The sequence below is a fragment of the Pseudopipra pipra genome, chromosome 4 (assembly GCF_036250125.1).
Source record: "Pseudopipra pipra isolate bDixPip1 chromosome 4, bDixPip1.hap1, whole genome shotgun sequence".
Classification (NCBI taxonomy): domain Eukaryota; kingdom Metazoa; phylum Chordata; class Aves; order Passeriformes; family Pipridae; genus Pseudopipra; species Pseudopipra pipra.
The window spans coordinates 73,111,080-73,130,728 of NC_087552.1; the positions used below are offsets into that span (position 1 = coordinate 73,111,080).

The following is a 19,649-nucleotide window of genomic DNA, read 5'->3' on the forward strand; positions in this document are numbered from 1 at the left end:
CCTTTGCAGAGCAAGGGAAGAATCACGGAATCATGGAATGGTTTGGGTTGGAAGGGACCTTAAAGATCATTTAGTTCCAACCCCTTGCCACGGGCAGAGACATCTTCCACCCGGGGCACGTCCCTCCTTGTTATAAACCCTGGAGTGCATGGAGTTGATCTGCCTAAGTCTTAGGATAACCTCTGCCCCAAAAAGATAAAAAAGTGTAAAAAATAGAGGGAGGAAAGAAATGTAAAATGTCAAGAGGGAAGGAGCTGTACCTCTTTCCTGCTCAAGCCCAGCAGATTGTCAAGGCACTCACAGAACTCTGTGTGCTTTTACTTCAAACCCTTCAGTTCCTCCAAAGAGACCTACTCCAACACTTTTATTTGGGTTTAAGTGCATCAGTGTAAACCTGTTCCTCATTAGTTTAAATTAACCATAATGGCCCTGATTTAAACACAAACAGGGAGACAGATGAAAAGCAAGGAGGTAAAAGGATCGTAATGAGCTGATGATGATCTTTAGCTGAGCTGAGGTGACAGCACTGGACATGATCTCTCCCTGCCCTGGCTGGGGGGGGAAAGGCTTCTGTGCAGCCTCAAGGGTTTTAAGCATGGTTGGGGCAGGTCCATCCATCCTGAGCAGCTCATGAGGTAGCAGCCCCCAGCCTTACCCCCACCCTTCAGTTCACCCATCCCATCCCTACATCCCGCTCAAACCCTGCTGTCAAACCTCTCAGCAACGTGGACAAGTTGTCTTTGGAGACAGCAGGAGAGGAGGAGAGCTCACCCAGGGAGGGCAAGATGCAGGGCAGGTGCAACCCTCACCCAGATGGCATTTCCTAGCATGTCACTTGGGAGAAACCTCCCTTTTCTTCCTAGGTGGTTAAAATCCTGCTGTGCGTGAGAAGCTTCAGCCCAGCCTTAGCTCTGGAGACAGGCACATGTTTTCTTTATCTCTGGATGTCACTGGATAGATTAGATGAGATATATTTATCTAGACAACAATCTGTGTTGCTGCAAAGATATGGCTGCAGAATTCCATGGGTTGAGATCATCCCATGCTGAGTTTAGCACCCGAGTGAAAAACGATCCTTCATTTTGGTAGTTGACATGTTTTCATCAAAACGTAAGGAAAATGAGTAATTTGGACTCAAGTGTTGGGTGTTTGGGGTTTTTTTTGGTTTTTTAATTCACATTTATAAAGCAGTAAAGAGTTTGTGGGGCGGGTTATTTTAAGCAAAACCATCCTTATGAACATTGTCCTGGTGCAGTATTTGTTCCTGTTTTCTTGTATTTTCCAGTTTGCTTGTTCCCAGCAGGGTCAAAAACCCAGCTCAAGGAAGGAGGATGAAATTTTAAGGAAGAAGAGACTGCATGAAAGAAATAAGAAAGATCAAAAATGTGTCATTTCCTGCAATTATTGTCAAGAAAAATTAAGGAACAAATATGCTATAATATTTTTTTGTCCACTCTCATACCCAGTGTATCCACAGATCTCCCATGCTCTGACAGCACCAGTTAAATCACTCCACTGTCCACTTGGACTGCCCTTTAAAATAACTTTTTTTTTTTTTTAAGAAAGAAAAGTTGAAAAATCATGGATAAACACACTCCAAGGAAATATTTCCTGTGTACAGTAGAAAGAAGCTGAGGGAGAGCCCCTACTCCACACCAGGGTCAGTCCCCATTGCAATGTATGGAGGCAGGTCACGGGGAGGAAACCAGTGTAAACAGGATCTGCTTTTATCAGTGGGAAAAAACCCCAACCCCCTTAAAATTGGCCAGAAATATGTGTCTATGTTATAGTCACAGGCTGCTGTGTCCAAGTCTTGCTGCAGGGTAAAGTCAGAGGCACAGAGCTGTCCCTGAATGCAAGACCCTGCCTGTCCCCTCTGCTTTGGGAAGCAGCTAGCGAGGGACAGCCCATGCCTTCACCCCCAGCAGGATGCCTGGGCTGGGGTGTCAGGATCAGGGTTAAGCATGGCAAGGATGTTTGCTGGAAGCCCTGGATGTGGGGTGAGAAAGGTAACCTGCCAGCCATGCAGAACATCCTCCTGGTGGGATGCTGGGGCAAAGGGGAACCTGCCAGCCTAGAGGGACATCCTCCTGGTGGGATGCTGGGGGAACCTGCCAGCCTAGAGAGACATCCTCCTGGTGGGATGCTGGGAGGGGAGGGGGGGGGCACATGACAGCCATGCTGGGCATTATCCTGGTGGGATGCTATGGCTGGGGGAACATGCCAGTGTGGCAGGACATCCCTCCTGGTGGGATGCTGGGGTTGGGGGGGGACATGCCAGATAGAAATGACATCTCCCCTGGTGGGTGCTGAGGGGACATGCCAGCCATGCAGGGCATCCTCCTGCTGGGATGCTGGGACTGAGGTGGGCATGGCAGCCTGGCAGAGCATCCTCCTGGTGGGATGCTGGGCCTGGGGGTCCTGTCAGCCATGCAGGGCATCCTCCTGCTGTGATGCATCCTCTTGGTGGGATGCATCCTCTTGGTGGGACGGTGGGACTAGTGGAGGGGGGAAGAGGAGGAGGAGAGGCATGCCAGCTGTGCAGGGCATCCTCCTGGCGGGATTCTAGGGCTAGAGGGGACATACCAGCCTGGCAGGGCATCCGCCTGGTGGGACGCTGGGGCTGAGGGGGGCATGCCAGACTGACAGAGCATCCTCTTGGTGGGATACCTGTGCCGGGGGCCACGGCACGGGCGGTCTCCAGCGGGCAGGTGCAGCTCCCCCTCAACCCCAGGACCCCCGTGCCGGGGGGACACACGGACCCGCCGGGCAAACCCTTTGCTCTGCTGCCGCCCGGCGGTGACGGGCGAGACGGCTGCACCCGGGTACCCCCCACCCACCCCCGGGGGTCTGCACCCGCTGCTGCGCGACCCCTTCGCGGGTGGGTTCCCTCCCGTCCGTGCGTGCCTGAAACCCCCCGTCCATCATCTCCCATCTCCCTCCGCCCGCCGGCTCCGCCGCCAGCTCGTCCTGCCCTGCGCTCGCCTCGTCCAGCAAAGGAGCGCTGCTACCGCCCCGCCGCCTCCTCCTTCTCCTCCTCCTCCTTTCCTTCCTCCTCCTCCTCCTCCTCCTCCTCCTCCTCCCCCGGCAGCACCTGACGCGCGGGGCTCCCGCCCGCCCCCGCCCCGGTCCCGTCCCGCCCCTCCCGCCGCTCCCGGTCCGAGCAGGGAGCGGAGCCGCCGGCGCTGCCGCCCGAGCCCAGCGCAGCCCCCGGAGCATGAGAGGGCGGCGGGGGGGCTCCGACCGCGCTGCCCCCCCGGGCTGAGCGGCGGGGAGAGCCCGCGGCGGGGCGGGGGGCAGCGCGGCCGCACGGCGTGAAGCCCTCTCTCATCCCTCTCTCTCATCCCGCTCTCTCATCCCGCTCTCTCATCCCTCTCTCTCATCCCGCTCTCTCATCCCTCTCTCTTATCCCTTTCTCCATCCCTCTCTCCTCCCTCCCTCCGTCCCTCTCTCATCCCTCTCTCCATCCCTCCCTCCATCCCTCCATCCCGGCCGGGGGAGCGGGGTGCGGAGCGGGTCTAGGCGGGGGCTGCCGGACGGGGATCATGCCGGGGGAGCTGCGCCTCGGCACCGCTTTCTCCTCGCCCTCCATGGAGCCCGGACTTTCTCTACAATGACTTTCCCCGAGCTGAGCAATGGCAGCTTGAGCGGGAACCGGACGGGACAGGGCAGCCAGAGCGGTGCCAACCGGTCCTGGGGGCTGCAGGGTGAGGAGAGCCCCGACGGCAACGGCACCACGCTGACTTTCGCCTTGGACGTGCAGGCGGTGGGCGTCGGGGTCTTCCTGGCCGTGTTCATCCTCTCGGCCATCGTGGGGAACATCCTGGTCATCCTGTCGGTGGCTTGCAACCGGCACCTGCAGACGGTCACCAACTACTTCATCGTCAACCTGGCCATCGCCGACCTGCTGCTCAGCACCACCGTGCTGCCCTTCTCGGCCACCCTGGAGGTGTTGGGCTTCTGGGTGTTCGGGCGCATCTTCTGCAACATCTGGGCAGCGGTGGACGTGCTGTGCTGCTCTGCCTCCATCATGAGCCTGTGCATCATCTCCGTGGACAGGTACATCGGCGTCAAGTACTCCCTCAAGTACCCCACGATCATGACCGAGAGGAAGGCGGGGGTCATCCTCGTGGTGGTCTGGCTCTCCTCCATGGTCATCTCCATCGGGCCCCTGCTGGGGTGGAAGGAGCCGCCACCGCAGGATGAGAGCATCTGCAGCATCACAGAGGAGCCAGGCTATGCCCTGTTCTCCTCCCTCTTCTCCTTCTACTTGCCTCTCATGGTCATCCTGGTGATGTACTTCAGGATCTACGTGGTGGCCAGGCGGACCACCCGGAGCTTGGAGGCAGGGGTCAAGAAGGAGAGGAATAAATCCATGGAGGTGGTTCTGCGCATCCACTGCCGCAGCGTCCTGGAGGAGCCTCTCTCCAGCACCCGGAGCAAGGGGCACAACTTCAGGAGCTCCCTCTCCGTGCGGCTCCTCAAGTTCTCCCGTGAGAAAAAGGCGGCCAAGACTCTCGCCATCGTCGTGGGTGTTTTCATCCTCTGCTGGTTCCCCTTCTTCTTCATCCTGCCTTTTGGTAAGTGACCCCATCCTCCCTCCCAGCCCTGCTTCCTGTGACTGGACCCTTGGGGACCTGCTCCTTGGGACAAACTTTCAGGACACAACTCATGCATGGATGTGAGGGATAGGTAACCGATGGGTGGATAAACCAGCAATGAATTAATTCAGTTAATTAACACAATATTTATTAACCAAACTCACATAATCAGTCAAAGTAAATAGCAAATGAATAAAATAGCAGCATAATAATTGCTTTAATTTATTCATTCTGCATTCAGCATTTTAAATAATGAAGTTTAGACTAAGGAGCAAGCAGCTCTGTTTCAAACAGGCTGTCATTATGGCACAGTGGTCTCCAAAGAGTTTTGCTGTCCTCCCTTCCTCCCTGTTTGGGAAAGGCACCTGGATGTGCCTCCGTGGGTCCAGGGCTCCCACCTCTGTTGGAGATGACTGAGGTTTGATCTCCCCAGGGAGTGTCAGAGTCTGAAGCATGTCTCACTGACTTCCCAGGATGTCATTGTTGTACAGGGACCTGGAGCAGGACCAGGTATTATCTAAGGGTGATGGGAGAAGATCCTATGTGATTTCCCAGGACACTCCTTTAGGGTTGTCTGACAAGTTGTGCTCTGAAGTTTTGGCAAGTTGTCTGTGAAAAGGATGCAGAAGAGGCATGCAGAAGAGGCTGAGCAGGCACAGAATGTGCTGGGGATATGTGATTCCCAAAGCAACATCCCCTTCCAGCACCAGTGCAGGGATGACAGTGCTCTTCCTCACCACCTCACTGAACGAGCACCTAGCTCAGGGGACCTGATGAGACCCCTGGAATGCTGTAATAAACCTGGAGGGGGGGAAATAGAGGTTAAAATAACTTGTGGATGTCAGCAGCAGCCTTTTGCACAGAGCTCAGGAAAGCAGAGAGGTCTGTCATTCCATCTGCCAGCGGGGACCCACGTGTCCCACAGCCCACCAGGGACTTGTGTCCCACCAACCCTGCAGCCAGGGAAGCAGTACAGCTGGTTCTGCACTTTTTCTCAGGGTTTTTCAAATCCTTTTGCTCGAGGCTCCCTCTCAAGTCAGTGGAAACAGCATCGTGACCACAGGACAGATTTTGACCTGCGGAGGTTTTGAGCTCCCTCCAGCACTGGGGCTGTGCCCCTGGGGACAGCTGGAGCCCAGGGCTGTGAGACACCCTCCAGTGGGATAAATCACCAGGATTGATGGTGTCTTGGGAGCTGAGGTGTCCCTGGAGTGGTGGATCAGGGCTGTGCGTGTCTGCTCTCACCATGCTGCTGTCTTGTACTTCTTTGCTCCAGTTTCTCTGTCTGGGTGAGGGTGGTATTTGGGGAGTTTATCTCAGCTCTCCACGGGGGTGAAATCGCTGCTGTGGAGAGTTTTCACCTTATGTGAGCGTTGCAGTTCATGGTAAAACTCGGGCAGGGAGCAGTAAGGCTGCACTGAGCTGCTCTCTCTGCAAGACCCGAGATTAATTGTCCTGTCCGACCACACCTGACTTTCCCTTTCACTGAGCAGGTACATGGGAGGGGGTTGTAGCCTGCAAATAAATAGTTTGGGAGTTGTGGGGTCTGGGTAGATGCCAGTACCCAAAGGCTGAGCTCTCTGGGCAGCCCCAGTCTGATACTCTCCTCCTCAGCCAGAACCAGCAAGAGCCAGCTCCAAACCTCACTCACACCTTTGCGCCTTAAAATTACAGAATCACAGAATGGTTTAGGTTGGAAGGGACATTAAAGATCATGTAGTTCCAACCCTCTGCCAACCTTGCAGCTAATGAAGCTGGGAAATGGGATCCTGTTCCTCTGAGTTACTCCCAGTACTTGGAAATAAAGAACAAACATGAGGCAAATACTTTTTTAGTAGAAATAAAAAAATATTTTGCTTTACTGTATTTGTTCTCCCTTGAAACACTTGAGCCAGCTTTTCTGCTGGTGTAGATCACCACCCTTGTGCAGAAGTCAAAGGAGACACGGTGATTTCCACCAGCTAAAAATCCAGACTTCATTCTTGAAGTACCTCCCATGAGCCCTCCGAGCACACAACTTGCCAAGTCCTTTATAAACACGGCTTTGATCTTTACTTCCTGATGTATTATATGTATAACATAAACACGGCAAAACTTCATTTATTTTATGACTACAAAATATTCTGCTTCTCATTTCCCCACCCTTCATTAATTGCAGTTTTCCTATTCAAATCTCAAAATCATTCAGGGGCTATCTGGGAGGAGAACAGAAACTTCTAATCTTGGATTTTACAGCTCAGGACATGAGTCTGAAACTCACAGAAATCAGCAAAGTCCACTGTAAATTCACAGTCTGAAACATACTGGGGCCAATTCTCCTTGAAAAGAAGGTTATAAATGTTTAAGTAGAATGGTTTTTATTTGCTTGTTAGACAAAACTAGGTGAAATAATTTGGGACCAACTGGAAATTATACTTATACACATTTTAAATTAAAATTAAATTCTCGTGAGAAACGAAATAACTTTAAACTGAAGTGAAATGTATTGTTTCAATTTGAGTAAATAGGAGTCTATTAAAAAATGAGCGCTCAGAGACATTTCAAAATGAGCTGTTGCATTAAAATGAAGTGAATAAGGGATCTATTTTCTTCTGAAAATATCCAAATGTTTTGACTGTTTTTTCCCTCTTTGACATGAATTCGCAAGAAATCGTCCTTGGCTCGCAGTGTTCGCTGTCATCTGATTATACTTTTTAGGGATAAGAAAATTTGTCAAGTGAAAAAAGACTCTCAGCTCCACTTAGCATTCCCTGAGCACTCAGAAACTTCCGCACTGGCTCCGTCGTCGGTGTCTGTGAGTCTGCACAGATCTTTGCAGCTCTCTGCAGAATAGTTTCCACATTAGTTACACAGGAGCAATATTTATCACATCGGGGTTGAAAAGCTGAAATAAGCAGTAATTTTGAATAACACAATCTATGTGTGCGTGTGTTAAATGCTGTCAGCTGTTTCTCCGTGCTCGAACGATCTACAGCGATCTTTCTTCAAATCATCTCAAACTCCCCAATACCTCCATGGTCTGTTTATCAGCTGAATAATTTAGCTCACTCTTGGGTGTGGGATACGTGGGATGCCATCACCAGGAGTTTAAACAAAATTAACAGTTTTGTGGCTAATAAGGCTCTTCAAGCAGCGGGTTCTTCAACCCGAGATGAAATCCTAATTCCCCGTGTGAGGGTGGTGCCCTTGCTGGGTGTGCAGTGGAGCTCTAAAAGCTGCTCTGTCTCGGGATCCTGGGTGGTGGTGGTGGGGTTTGAGGCAGGATTCCTCTTCCCTTAGCAAACACCTGTCTAGAGAACATAACTGGAGACTTTTCAGAGGTGTGGGCAAGGAGTTAAGGGCTGGTTTATAGGACAGGATTCATCTCCCTTTGGTTGTGTCAGACCATGAAGATGATCCAAGGGCTGGAGCCCCTCTGCTCTGGAGACAGGCTGAGAGAGCTGGGGGTGTTTAGCCTGGAGAAGATAAGGCTCCAGGGAGATCTTAGAGCATCTTCCAGGACCTAAAGGGGACTTATAAAAAGGAGGCAGAGCGACTTTTTATATGGGTAGATAGTGACAGGACAAGGGGTAATATGTTTGAACTGACAGCAAGGTTAGATGTTAGGAAGAAATTCTTTACTCAGAGGGTGGTGAGTAACTGGCAGAGGCTGCCCAGAGATGTTGTGGATGCCCCATCCCTGGAAGTGTTCAGGGCCAGGTTGGATGGAGCTTGGAGCACTGGAACAGGCTGCCCAGGGAAGTGTTGGAATCCCCATCCCTGGAGGGATTTAAAAGTGTGGATGTGGCACTTGAGACATGGTTTAGTGGTGGCCTTGGCAGTGCTGGGGAATGGTTGGACTTGATCGTCCCGGAGGGCTTTTTCAAATTTAACAATTCCATGATTCTATAGAGTCTTCACTGGCTCTTCTGCTAATGGGAAACTGCTAAAAGTTAGGTGCTGGGTTTGCCCTTGCATAGGGGTACCTGTGCAAGGTGATCAAGGAGCCAGAACCCCCTACCCAACACCTTTAGATAGATAGTCACCTGCTTTCCGAAGCCTGATCCAGGGGGAACTAATTAAGAGGAGGAGGAGGGATGGAGCCCTGATCCCCATCCACTCCTCAGCTGGGGACCATGCAAAGGCAATGTGGGTCCCCAAATGGGGCCATCTCGGGAGTTCAGTTAGAGATCTTCTCTATCACCACCCCAGAGAAAACAAGCATCTCTTGGGATCAAGAATGCACTAGCTGGTACCCAGGATGGTGGTTTACACACCTCAGTGGCTCTTGTCTTTTAAGAAACATAGTCTAGTGTGAGTGAAGGGCTCCCATGTTTGTTATTCTTTGGATTTGGTTGGAAGTCAAGAGCGGTGTGAGGAAGCACGGCAGCACCTGAGTTAGTGCCACACAAGGGAGACACAACCCAAGGCTCCCTTCACTCCATCCTTCCACAAGCAACGGGATACCCGGACAAGGAATGACTTAAGAGATCCCTCAGGATGAGCAAAGCCCTCCGTGTTCATAGTTGGATTGGTGACTTGCTGTGCTTGCGGGGGAAGCCGGTGCTCATTTCCAGGAATGATCCAGAAAAACAGTGTCCTGCCTTTTTCAGCTGCACCCTGAAGGAAAGGCAGATGCTACACCAGCGAGGCCCAGAAAGGTCTCCTTCGAGCCAAAACATAAATGTGTTTGTAGATGCCTTTTTTGCACGGGGCAGGAGTCCTTTCATGAAGCATTTTGGAGAAGATGGGCTCACAGAGGTGTAGCAGTGCTCAACTTCAGGAGCTGTCACTCGCAAAATAAATGATGGGAATGACACTGTAGGTGGAAGCACATTTCAGATGAGACCAGGTCTGTTCTGGTAGACGTGGAGAATCTAATTCTACTCTGATATAAGAGCATTTAACATGGTTTCCTGACGAAAAAAAAAAGGGCTTATGTCATCACTCTGTGCCTGAGAGCATGGAAGTTTTCACCACCTGATGAACTCATTCATGACAGAATCATAGAATGGTTTGGGTTCGAAGGGACCTTAAACACTCCTTAAACACTTTCCAATCTCCTGCCATAGGCAGGGACACCTTCCACTATCCCAGGTTGCTCCAAGCCCCATCCAGCCTGGCCTTGGACACTTCCAGGGATCCAGGGGCAGCCACAGCTTCTCTGGGCAACCTGGGACAGGGCCTCCCCACCCTCACAGGGAACAATTTCTTCCTAAGATCTAATTTAACCCTTCCCTCTGGCAGTTTAAAAACATTTCCCCTTGTCCCATCACTCCATGTCCTTGTCCCCAGTCCCTCTCCAGCTCTCCTGGAGCCCCTTTAGGCCCTGCCAGGGGCTCTCAGCTCTCCCTGGAGCCTTCTCTTCTCCAGGGGAACCCCCCAGCTCTCCCAGCCTGGCTCCAGAGCAGAGGGGCTCCAGCCCTGGCAGCATCTCCAGGGCCTCCTCTGGACTCTCTCCAGCAGCTCCACGTCCTTGTGCTGTTGTTCCCAGGGCTGGAGACAGCTCTGCAGGGGGTGGTTTTACCTCAGTGGGGCAGAGGGAGAGATTCCCCTCTCTTGACCTGCTGGTCACCCTGTTTTTGGTGCAACCCACCATCAACTTCAATCACATTTGAGAAAGTGCTAAAAGTCCTCAATATATCAACTTCCCATAAAAATGGAGAGACGAGTAAAGGAGTTGAAACTTTTATACCCTCCCTCACAGAAGGAAGGTTGCAGAGCAAGCTCAGCCCCTGGTTAGACATCAGAAAATACTTACTAAAAATCTACCACAAGACACGATCCCAGAAAAAAACCAACTTCTTTAGTGTGGTTTTACACAGGGGGACCTGATAGGAAAGGTGATTTGAAAGTAGGAGGCTGAAAGATAGAACATTTAATTACTTTGATTGTCAGGGCAGTTCCTTGTCTCTCTAGAAATTTTCTGAGTTGTGGTGGAAGTGGCAAAATTGACAAGGAAAAAGGAATGCCAATTGCTTTCAAATAATTATTTATGGCCCAGAGCATCAGATCAACCTGGAACAAGAGCAGTTGGGATGAACTGTTCCATCTGCCACATGTCCCCCATTGAACCTGATTCACGGGAACCATACATTGATTAAAAACACCAGCAAGGACATGGATGGAGTCTCAAAAGCTCTGGTTGGATTTATTGGACATCATCCAAACAAGAGGCACCACAGGATGTTTCCATGAAATGGGCTCATGCCAAATTAGCATAAATTCATTAAATTATAGGGAATGGGTGGATGGATGGATGGATGGATGGATGGATGGATGGATGGATGGATGGATGGATGGATGGGTGGATGGGTCTTCCAGCCCACCTCCCTTTCTCAGGGAAAGACCACTTGGCCCCAAACCACTCCTGAGCCATTTCAAGGCTATTCTTAAAGCACTGAAGTGAGGGGAAATCCATTGCTTTTCCCAGACAAATTTTGCTTTTGCTTCAGCAGCCCTCAAATGTGATTTCTGCTTCTGTTTTTCCCACTCAGAGTGTCTGCAATAACACCAGGGCTGTGCTGAAGCCTTCCAGAGTGTCATTCCTAGGGCATGACAGCAGGGATTCTATGGTGTACCCAGCACAGGGACACGTGGGGGTGTGCATCCCACTGGGATAGCACTGGAGGAACAGTCCAGGCACAGGGCACCTGGCTGGGAGTCACCTGCAGTGATTGTGTCTGTCTAGAGAAACACTGAGGAAAAAGCAACTGGGAGCTGGGCTTCTCTCCAGGGAAAACACGTTGACGTCCTGCAGAAGGGCACAGGAGAGAATTACAAGCAGGCCCATGGATAACAAGCCTGTGAGTAAGTTAAGTAGCTAAAGCATCAGGCAGTGTTGATTCCCTCCATGTGGCCCCAGTGCAGAAGCCACCAGAGTGCAGAACAGCAGGGAGACAGCCTATGTTTGTTTGGAAATAGCCAGACAAAAACAACTATTTGGAGCCCAGCTGAGTGTGTGGGGTTCCTTTCCTGCCCATTACCTGTGTGGAAGGCCAGAGATGCATGGAGGGGCTCAGTGCAGTTATTGCTGCTATAAGGGATGCCTCATTCTGGACCTCAGATAATTATTTGGGCACCCAGATTTGGACATCTGCTTTGCCTCTGCCTGGCCAAAGGAATGCAGTGATTGGAATTAGGACCCAAATCTCCCACGACCTGCGTGTGGGATTACTCTGCTTCCAGTCTATCCACTGCACCACCAAACAAAACTATTTAAAGCCAAATGTCTTTTTATATGGCACAGCCTTGACGCATCTGGAGGCAGTTGCTGAAGGGATGTACCACAAACAGGAAAAAAATAGATCTTGAAAAACTTAAAACTACTGGGATTCAGTGGGCAAAATGTTATAAAATCTCTCAACAGGGGTTTTGGAACCAATACAAAAGTACACCACATAACCTTAAAATCATCTGTGTCAAGCTGGGTCTGATGGTTTTATTATATCTGATGAAACTTCATCCTGAATATTCTGAGAAGGAGTTTTTAATTAGTCTGATTTATCCTCGTTAATTTGTATTTGGGTAAATATTTGCTTGTTAGTCCTTAAATCTGGTTAACATGATGTAACAAAAAATGAGCAAAAGAGTGGGCTGTTCTTTTGTATGGTCATGCAAGGTGGTTGGCTGATCTCTTATTTCCAACTTGCTTTTAATTGGTTTTGCTACAAAAAAACCTCCAGCATGAATTAGGTATGTCACGTTAGCAAGTAACAGTGTCAAGGCTTCATGATCCCTGTAGGGTTTTAATTACAAGTGCTCACTTTTGTGATTACATGGAGCATTTTTGCCCAAGGCACTTCAGAAAATGAGTGTATTTCCTTGGGAGAGCAACCTAAATTATCTTCTGATTGATCAGTCAGGAGTTTTCTTTGCTGTGATTACTGTGCTCTATTGTAGGTAGAACATTTCTGAGGAGTTGTCAAGGAGTTTACTGAGGAAAGGCTTTCAAGAGCAATGACCTGATGGTGTTTGATGGGCATTTCTGCTGCCCTGCAGTCTCCTGTGGTGCTCATTTTGTAGAATCACCAAAGAATCATGGAATGGTTTGAGTTGGAAGGGACCTCAAAGACCACCTTGTTCCATCCCCTGCCCTGGGCAGGGACACCTTCAATTATCACAGGTTGCTCCAAGCCCCGTCCAACCTGGCCTTGGACACTTCCAGGGATCCAGGGGCAGCCACAGCTCCTCTGGGCAACCTGTGCCAGGGCCTCTCTACCCTCACAGGGAAGAATTTCCTCTTAATATCTAATTTAACCTCCCCTCTTTCAGATGGTGCCTCACAGGTCATACCAACCTCCAGAGAAGCAGTAACAGGAAAGCAACTGAACTGCACCTCTCAGAAGAATGTAATTGTCATTGGCAACAGAAAGTATTTCAGGGTTTGGTTGGTTGGTGTTTGGGCAAAAGAAGGCTGTAAAGAGTTTCTATCATGAAATGTGTGTGGTGAAAAATCCAGTTTTCCAGTTAATAGGTGTTTAGACTTTTTTACCAACCCAAATTGTTCCATCTCCTTATCCTCTTTACACACAAAATTTCCAAGTCCTCTGAAGGTGTCTAAGCAGGAGATTTATTTCCATCATTCATTACGGGATAACTTGACCCTTGTTGTGTTGAGTTGGTTCTGTGGTTCTACTGAATCAGCTTTGTTCTCTGACTAGGATGATGTTTAGGAAACAATTCTTCATGGAAAGGGTTATCAAGCACTGAAACAGGTTTCCCATGGAGTCACCATCACTGGAGGGGTTTAAAAGCCACGTGGATGTGGCACTTGGGGACGTGGCTCAATGGTGACCTTGGCAGTGCTGGGGGAACAGTTGGACTTGATGATCTTGGAGGTCTTTTACAGGATTCCTTGATTCTGTGATTCCATGATTCTGCTTCTGCCTGCCCTGCTTTCTCAGATTCGGTGCTGCATGAAAGTGTCCCATGGAGGCAGAAGGGTGTACTTCTCCCTGCACCATTATTTACGGGTGAGATTAGCCCAAGGAAGGATTTACTGGAGTGGCTGGAAAAGGATATGGGTTTTTTAACTGCTCCTAATGAATAGCCTTTCTCTGAGAGGGCTCGTAGCTGATGCACTTGGAGCCAAGCCCGAGAACCACCAGGTCTGGTGGCAGAAAACCAACTGCCAGCTCGATCAAGAGAGGGCATTTCCTGCTCCTGGGAAGTTTCCAGCCTGAGGGAATTCACAACTCAGTCATTAAGGCCCCTGAAATGCAACTTTTATTTTTACTCCCTTCAGTAGCTGGGGAAAAAAAAAAAAAAAATTAAAAAAAGCCATTTACAAGGGATTCCTGCTGGGAGAAATCCCTGCCCCAGACAAGTCCAAACTGCCTTTCCTGTTGCTCGCAGTGGGTTGTCACATTGATGACATTCAGCTAAGGAAGATCAGCAGGATATAAGGAATACAGGACTGGCTCCAGCCAGCTCTCCCCAACACAAATCTGCCTGAGAAATGTGCCTGGATCTGTAGGAACATGAGGTTTTCGATGCCACGTGGGTTCAGGACCTGGAATCAGGCCTTCCCCTCTTGTGTTCAGGAGTTTGTTTATTTATCACGTTTAATGGGATCTGTACTTCCCCCAGTGAGTCAAAGGCTGGAACAAGTCACAAGGGTTAAAGAACTCCTGGCTGCATTCCCCTGCAAGGCTGTTGCAAGTGGATGCAGAAGCCCAATAGCCAGACTGCAAAAGTGGTCCATGATGGGGAAAAAAATCCCAAAAAATAAGGGAGCCGAAGAGATCTCCAATTAAAGGATCAATTATGGAAACACTGAGCAGGAAACAGCCCCCTCTACAAAAGAATCCTGCCCCAGACTCTGCTGGAAGGGCTGTGCCATAGTTGACTCCAGGAGACATGGACAAGACCTTTGTGAAAGCATTTAGGTAGGGAAAAGATATAAAATAAGCTTGTTTATCCTAAGCATAAAACTGATGATTTGTAGCATAGAGACAGTGAGGAATGGGAATATCTTCATGGCACGATGCTCTTTTCTTGTGGCAATGGGGCAAGAGGAGGTGAGGGCAACTTGACCAGGAAAGGGACAGGAACCTCCGTCTCATCCCTGTCAGTTTTCCAGCTGTAAAGTTCCTCAGACCAGCTTCACAAATCACTGAGGAACAGCCCATGGGTAATCACAGGGGTCATGGAGGGCAGTGATCCCAAAGTTCAGGGACTCAGACCCACTTTTGATCCCCCAGGTCACCAGATGAAGCTGGCAGTGGTGTTATTTCTTGCCCTCTCACCCGAGTCCCATGCAGGGCACCTGACACCCCTGTATTCCCACCCCAGATGTGTTCTCAGAAATGCAATTTGGAAGGGAATGGGGCACACACGCACATGACACAGCAGTGGAGGCACCACCAGCTGCTCATGTCCTGGTTTGAGTGCAGAGAGCAGGGGATTTGGGTTCAGAGGAGACTCCAGCTCTTGAATCTCAGCCTTTGAAGCCAAGTTCTTGCAGAGACACTTGTCAAAGGTCACCAGAAAGGTTTTTCAACCACAGGCTGTTTCAGTTCCCAGGGTCCCTTCCATAGGAATTATCTGGAAAGCTGTGAGGATGTGCAGTGTGATGTTCCAGCTGGCATCCAGCCATGGGCTTGTGGGGATTTGGGGAAACAAAACAGAGTGACTTCACATTACAGGGTTTGCTTTTTGTGTATTCCTCACTCAGAGAAGAGCATAGAATTGTAGACTCATGGAATCATGGAATGGTTTGGGTGGGAAGGGACCTTAAATACCATCTCATTCCACCCCCTGTCATGGGCAGGGACACCTTCCACTATCTCAGGTTGCTCTAAGCCTCGTCCAACCTGGCCTTGAACACTTCCAGGGATGGAGCAGCCACAGTTCCTCTGGACAACCTGTGCCAGTGTCTCTCAACCTTCCCAGTAAGGAGGTAGAAGAAGAAGGAGCAAAGCACAGAGTTTTGCAAGTATTGCATCTCTCCCTTCCTTCTGCCTTGCAAGAGCCGAATTGTTTGGGATTAAATCATGAGGTGCTTCCCTTCCAGTGACACCACACAGTTACAGCTCTTCAGGGCTCTCTGCAGATGGACCTACCCAAGATCCTTAATGATGCACAAGCCCATCAGTCATGTGCTTCAGCCTCTTTTGTGTCAGGGGATGTACAAACAGGAGTGTTACTTCTAGCCTGGAGGAGCTCAAAGTAGTGGATCCAGATGGATGTGGGAGGCAGGAGAGCACCCAGTGGTACCTGTGTTCAGGCACACTGCAGTTTTGCCAGCATTTGGGCAAAGGAGTGGGGAATAGTGGTGCAGGTATTGGCAGGTAGCTTCTGGGAATGTCCCTGAGGAGAAGGGACCATTTTTCATTGCATCTGATCACCTCCTTGGCCACCACCCTCCCTCCCTGGGTCCCCTTTCCTGAATATCCCCTTACCAGTGCTTCCTTTCTCATCCATGGCTCTGATAAACAAGGAATGTAATTATTTCTGGTGTGCAGGTAAACAAAGAAATCAGGACCAGACTTACAGGTGAAGATTTCTGTGTGTAGTTGTCTGTCTGTGGGTAGGTGGATGTCTCAGCTCCCATTACAGACCATGCCTGCAGAGCTTGATTGCTATCCAGGTTTGGATTGCAATTTACTTCCCTAAAACATGCCCAAGATCCCCTAAGGTAGGTGAAGCAACCACATGAGGTTTTTGATTGCAAGACACAACCTCGGGGAGCTCTGTGCTCTCCTATGGGGACATCCAGAGACCAGGAGGGACATCCCAGGGCATTTATCTCCAGTGGTACGAGACATGTAGGCAGCCAGAGTGTCTTCTTTAAGATGACTTGAATTGCACCCTGGATTGCTTTCCCAAGAAATTAAAAAGAAAACCAGACACCCCTTGGGTAAGATACATCTGGTAACACACCCACACAAGCATTTCTTTCTCCATCCCATAAACTGGAGTGTAGGATGTGCCCTGAAGCTTGATACCTTGTCATGTCAATACCTTTCCCTCAGATGCACCTTCCCACAGGCCCATTCTGAAGCTGTGTCCTGAAAGTGAAAATAAATGGGTCACTACAACCTTCTCAGATGGCCTGTGAGGAATCAGTCTGGCTTCCCTGATGTCGCTGCCAAGCATTAAAGGGCACACCTAATGCTTCAGGGCAGGAATAGTAAGAAATATATATAAAAGTCTTTGAAGGAAGGGCTTAATCTTTGCTGCTGGACAGAGATGGAGAAGAAAAGTCATCTGAGGGACTTCAATCGTCTGTTTCTTTGGTAGTCTCCATCACTTGGCCTGTATATCCGGACAACTTGGACTCCACTGACTTTAAAAATAGATGGAAAACATGGAATATCAGTGGTGGGTTTGGCCTCTCCGTTTAGGACATGTAGTGACAGGAAGGTGTTGGGTTAGGTGGTGGTGCACACAAAGCTTCTCCCATCACAGCTTTAGGTCTTTGCTCACCTGCCAATGCTGAGACATGAGAACCAGCTCAGAAATACACAGCATACAAGGCCAGGTTAGGCAGGGCTTGGAGCAACCTGGTCTAGTGGAAGGTGTCCCTGCCCGTGGCAGAGGGTTGGAACTCGATGTTCTCTAATATTCTTTTCAACCCAAACTCTTCTATATGACACACATGATGCTCAGCCTCTTCCTGGGATTCATTAGCATCCCTTAAGGACCCCAGCAGGCGGTGTGGCTACTGCTCTCCTACAGGAAGGATCCATGAACTTCCCCCAAAGGTCAGGGGAATGAGGACGTGGGCGGTTTCATTTTCCTGCTGCGACGACAGGGCAAGGGAAAGTATTTACATTGAAAACAGAACTTTCCCAGTGTCTGTGGCTGTTTGAGTCAAAGGCAGTGAGGGAAGGGGGCTGAGTTGAGAGTGTTTACATTGAATGGGGCCATCAGCCTGTCAGGATGTATTCCACACGTTCTGGAAAAGGTTTGTTCCTTCTCCCTGTGTACTCTCACTGCAAACCCAGCAGCCCGCACTCAAAGAAACCACAGGTGATTAAATTAACATTAGCCTAACATATGGAACAAAAATAATTTGCTCCAAACCCAAACATTTACTGCTCAAAGCAGAGCTGGGTGGCTCACAGCAGAATTCAGATAAGAGAATTGGAGAGCAACATTGCAGAAATGTGATCGTGTCTGCCATCCCACCACATGCACTGGCAATCCCTCAAGTGCCTTCTTCCTTCCTAACTCTTCATCTTCTTCTTCCTCTTCCTGTTTCTCCTCCTATCTGTACCCCTCTGTGGCTCTGGTGTGCAAATACCACAGGCAGCTGTCACCCCCTTGAGACAGGATTGACTTCCACTACAGATCCCAATGGATCAACCATGATCCCCTTCAAAATCACTTGAGCTTCATGTGTGTCCCAGTCCCTGAAACTCTGCTGCTGTGCCTTTGGAGAGGCCATTCTGGATCATTATTGCATCCAGTCCTTGGAAACTTTATTGTTTGCAGTGGGAACATATCAGTGTCTCATTGCAAATTAGTTTTGTGTCCATGCCATCTTCCTTAAGTAGTTATGTTTTTTCCTTGGCTTTCACCCTTCTGGCAAACAGCTGGTCAGGGGTCTTCTTCCCCTGTAGCCTCTTCTTGTTGCATTGAACAACCTAATGAATTCCCTTTTGCCTTTATCATCCATATTCCCCACCCTGGTCCATCTGGATTTACTCCCTTTTAGATCACTGGTGGTTTGGATGCTTCGGGAGACCAACCTTGTACTTTACACTCAAGTTCTTGAAGATACAAATGGGTGTCTGGGCAAGTATTGCTTTGTGGTAATAACCCTGATGTCCCTGGCAATAATATTTGTGGCAGATCACACTTCCTACCTGGAGAAGAGATGGAGAAGGTAACCACCTGGACTGCGTTGATGGATGTCCCCTGTGATTGCCATGGCACAAGCTGTGCAGGTTGTTGCTCTGGCTATTAAGTTGGCACTGGGTTTGGACTCTTCCAGCTCATGCCACAGAAATTTCCAAAGAAAAGTGTCTAAAAAAATAAATGGTTGCTGCCTGCCATGCCCAAATTCATGCTTAGGATTGTACCATTTTGTAAGCTCGTCTTTTTTGCTGCTGTTTTGTTGTGACTCTCCAAAGGACCCTCCTTCCAAAATCAGCTGGAAACATCTCCCCAGGTCACTGGACGGGTCCCACCTTGCAGTTTCGAGGTCCCCATCAGCCAGTGCTGGAATGTGGATTAAGAAATGCTGCTCCACTGCCAGATGTGAGTCATCTGCCTCTCGAATTTATGGTCACCATGGTGACCATGTCAAGCACCTCAGAAAATGATCTGGGAAAGTCCATTTTTCTTTCTCCCTGTTTATTTCTTGACACTTCCTCTCACCCTTCTCCAGCCCAGGACTGACTGCACTTCAAGTTCACAGGGGACCACAGAGACTTTATTTTATCCCATCTTTCAGGCACATGATGTGATTCTTGGGGTGTCCTGTGCAGGGCCAGGAGTTGGACTCCATAATCCTGATGGGTCCCTTCCAGCTCAACATATCTTATGATATCCAGTTCTACCACATGCATTTGGAAAAGGTGTCACAGCCCATGAAAAATCACTTTACTTGTGAAGAGAGAGACAGAGGGACTGAGCCAGCCATAGGTGATACCAGGACCTGCTTTCCTCTTTTCCCATCAAATAGTCCATCAGTAGAATCTTCAAGTGGACAGGCACTGGAAGTTAGCCTGGGCTGCACCTCTTCCATACAGGTGATCATGGATCATACCTCCACCTGCACTGAGGACTCAAGAAGGAGAAAACACCTTTGCATCAGTCACAGGAGCAAAGAATCTCAAGGTTAGAAGATTTCCTTGGATGAAAAATCCAGGAATCTCTTTTCTTAGCTACCCCTTAGTTTATGCTTAGCCTTGCTGTCCCATCCTTTCCCATCTCCAGTGCCAAAAATGTCCTCTGGGACCTTTGCAAGCACCTCCCAACCCTTCAGACAAGGGGCTCAGCTTTTTTCAGTCCTCCATTTCTTATACCAATGGACATCTCTGTCTCTTGGTGTTAGTAAAAATCCTCCTGAGGGATCTGTCAGGCACCCAGGCAATGGCTTGGGCATTTTTACTG

The 19,649-nt window shown here is 49.5% G+C and overlaps 1 protein-coding gene across 1 annotated transcript in view; it reads left to right on the forward strand.

The window, feature by feature from the left end:
• The first annotated feature begins 2,960 nt into the window (after positions 1 to 2,960).
• ADRA1D (adrenoceptor alpha 1D) overlaps positions 2,961 to 19,649 on the forward strand; it is a 47,631-nt gene continuing 30,942 nt past the window's right edge. The window contains exon 1 of the mRNA XM_064653551.1: positions 2,961 to 4,580. Coding sequence (XP_064509621.1) covers positions 3,614 to 4,580 — 967 coding nt within the window. The 5' untranslated portion in view covers positions 2,961 to 3,613. The remainder of the gene's footprint in view (positions 4,581 to 19,649) is intronic.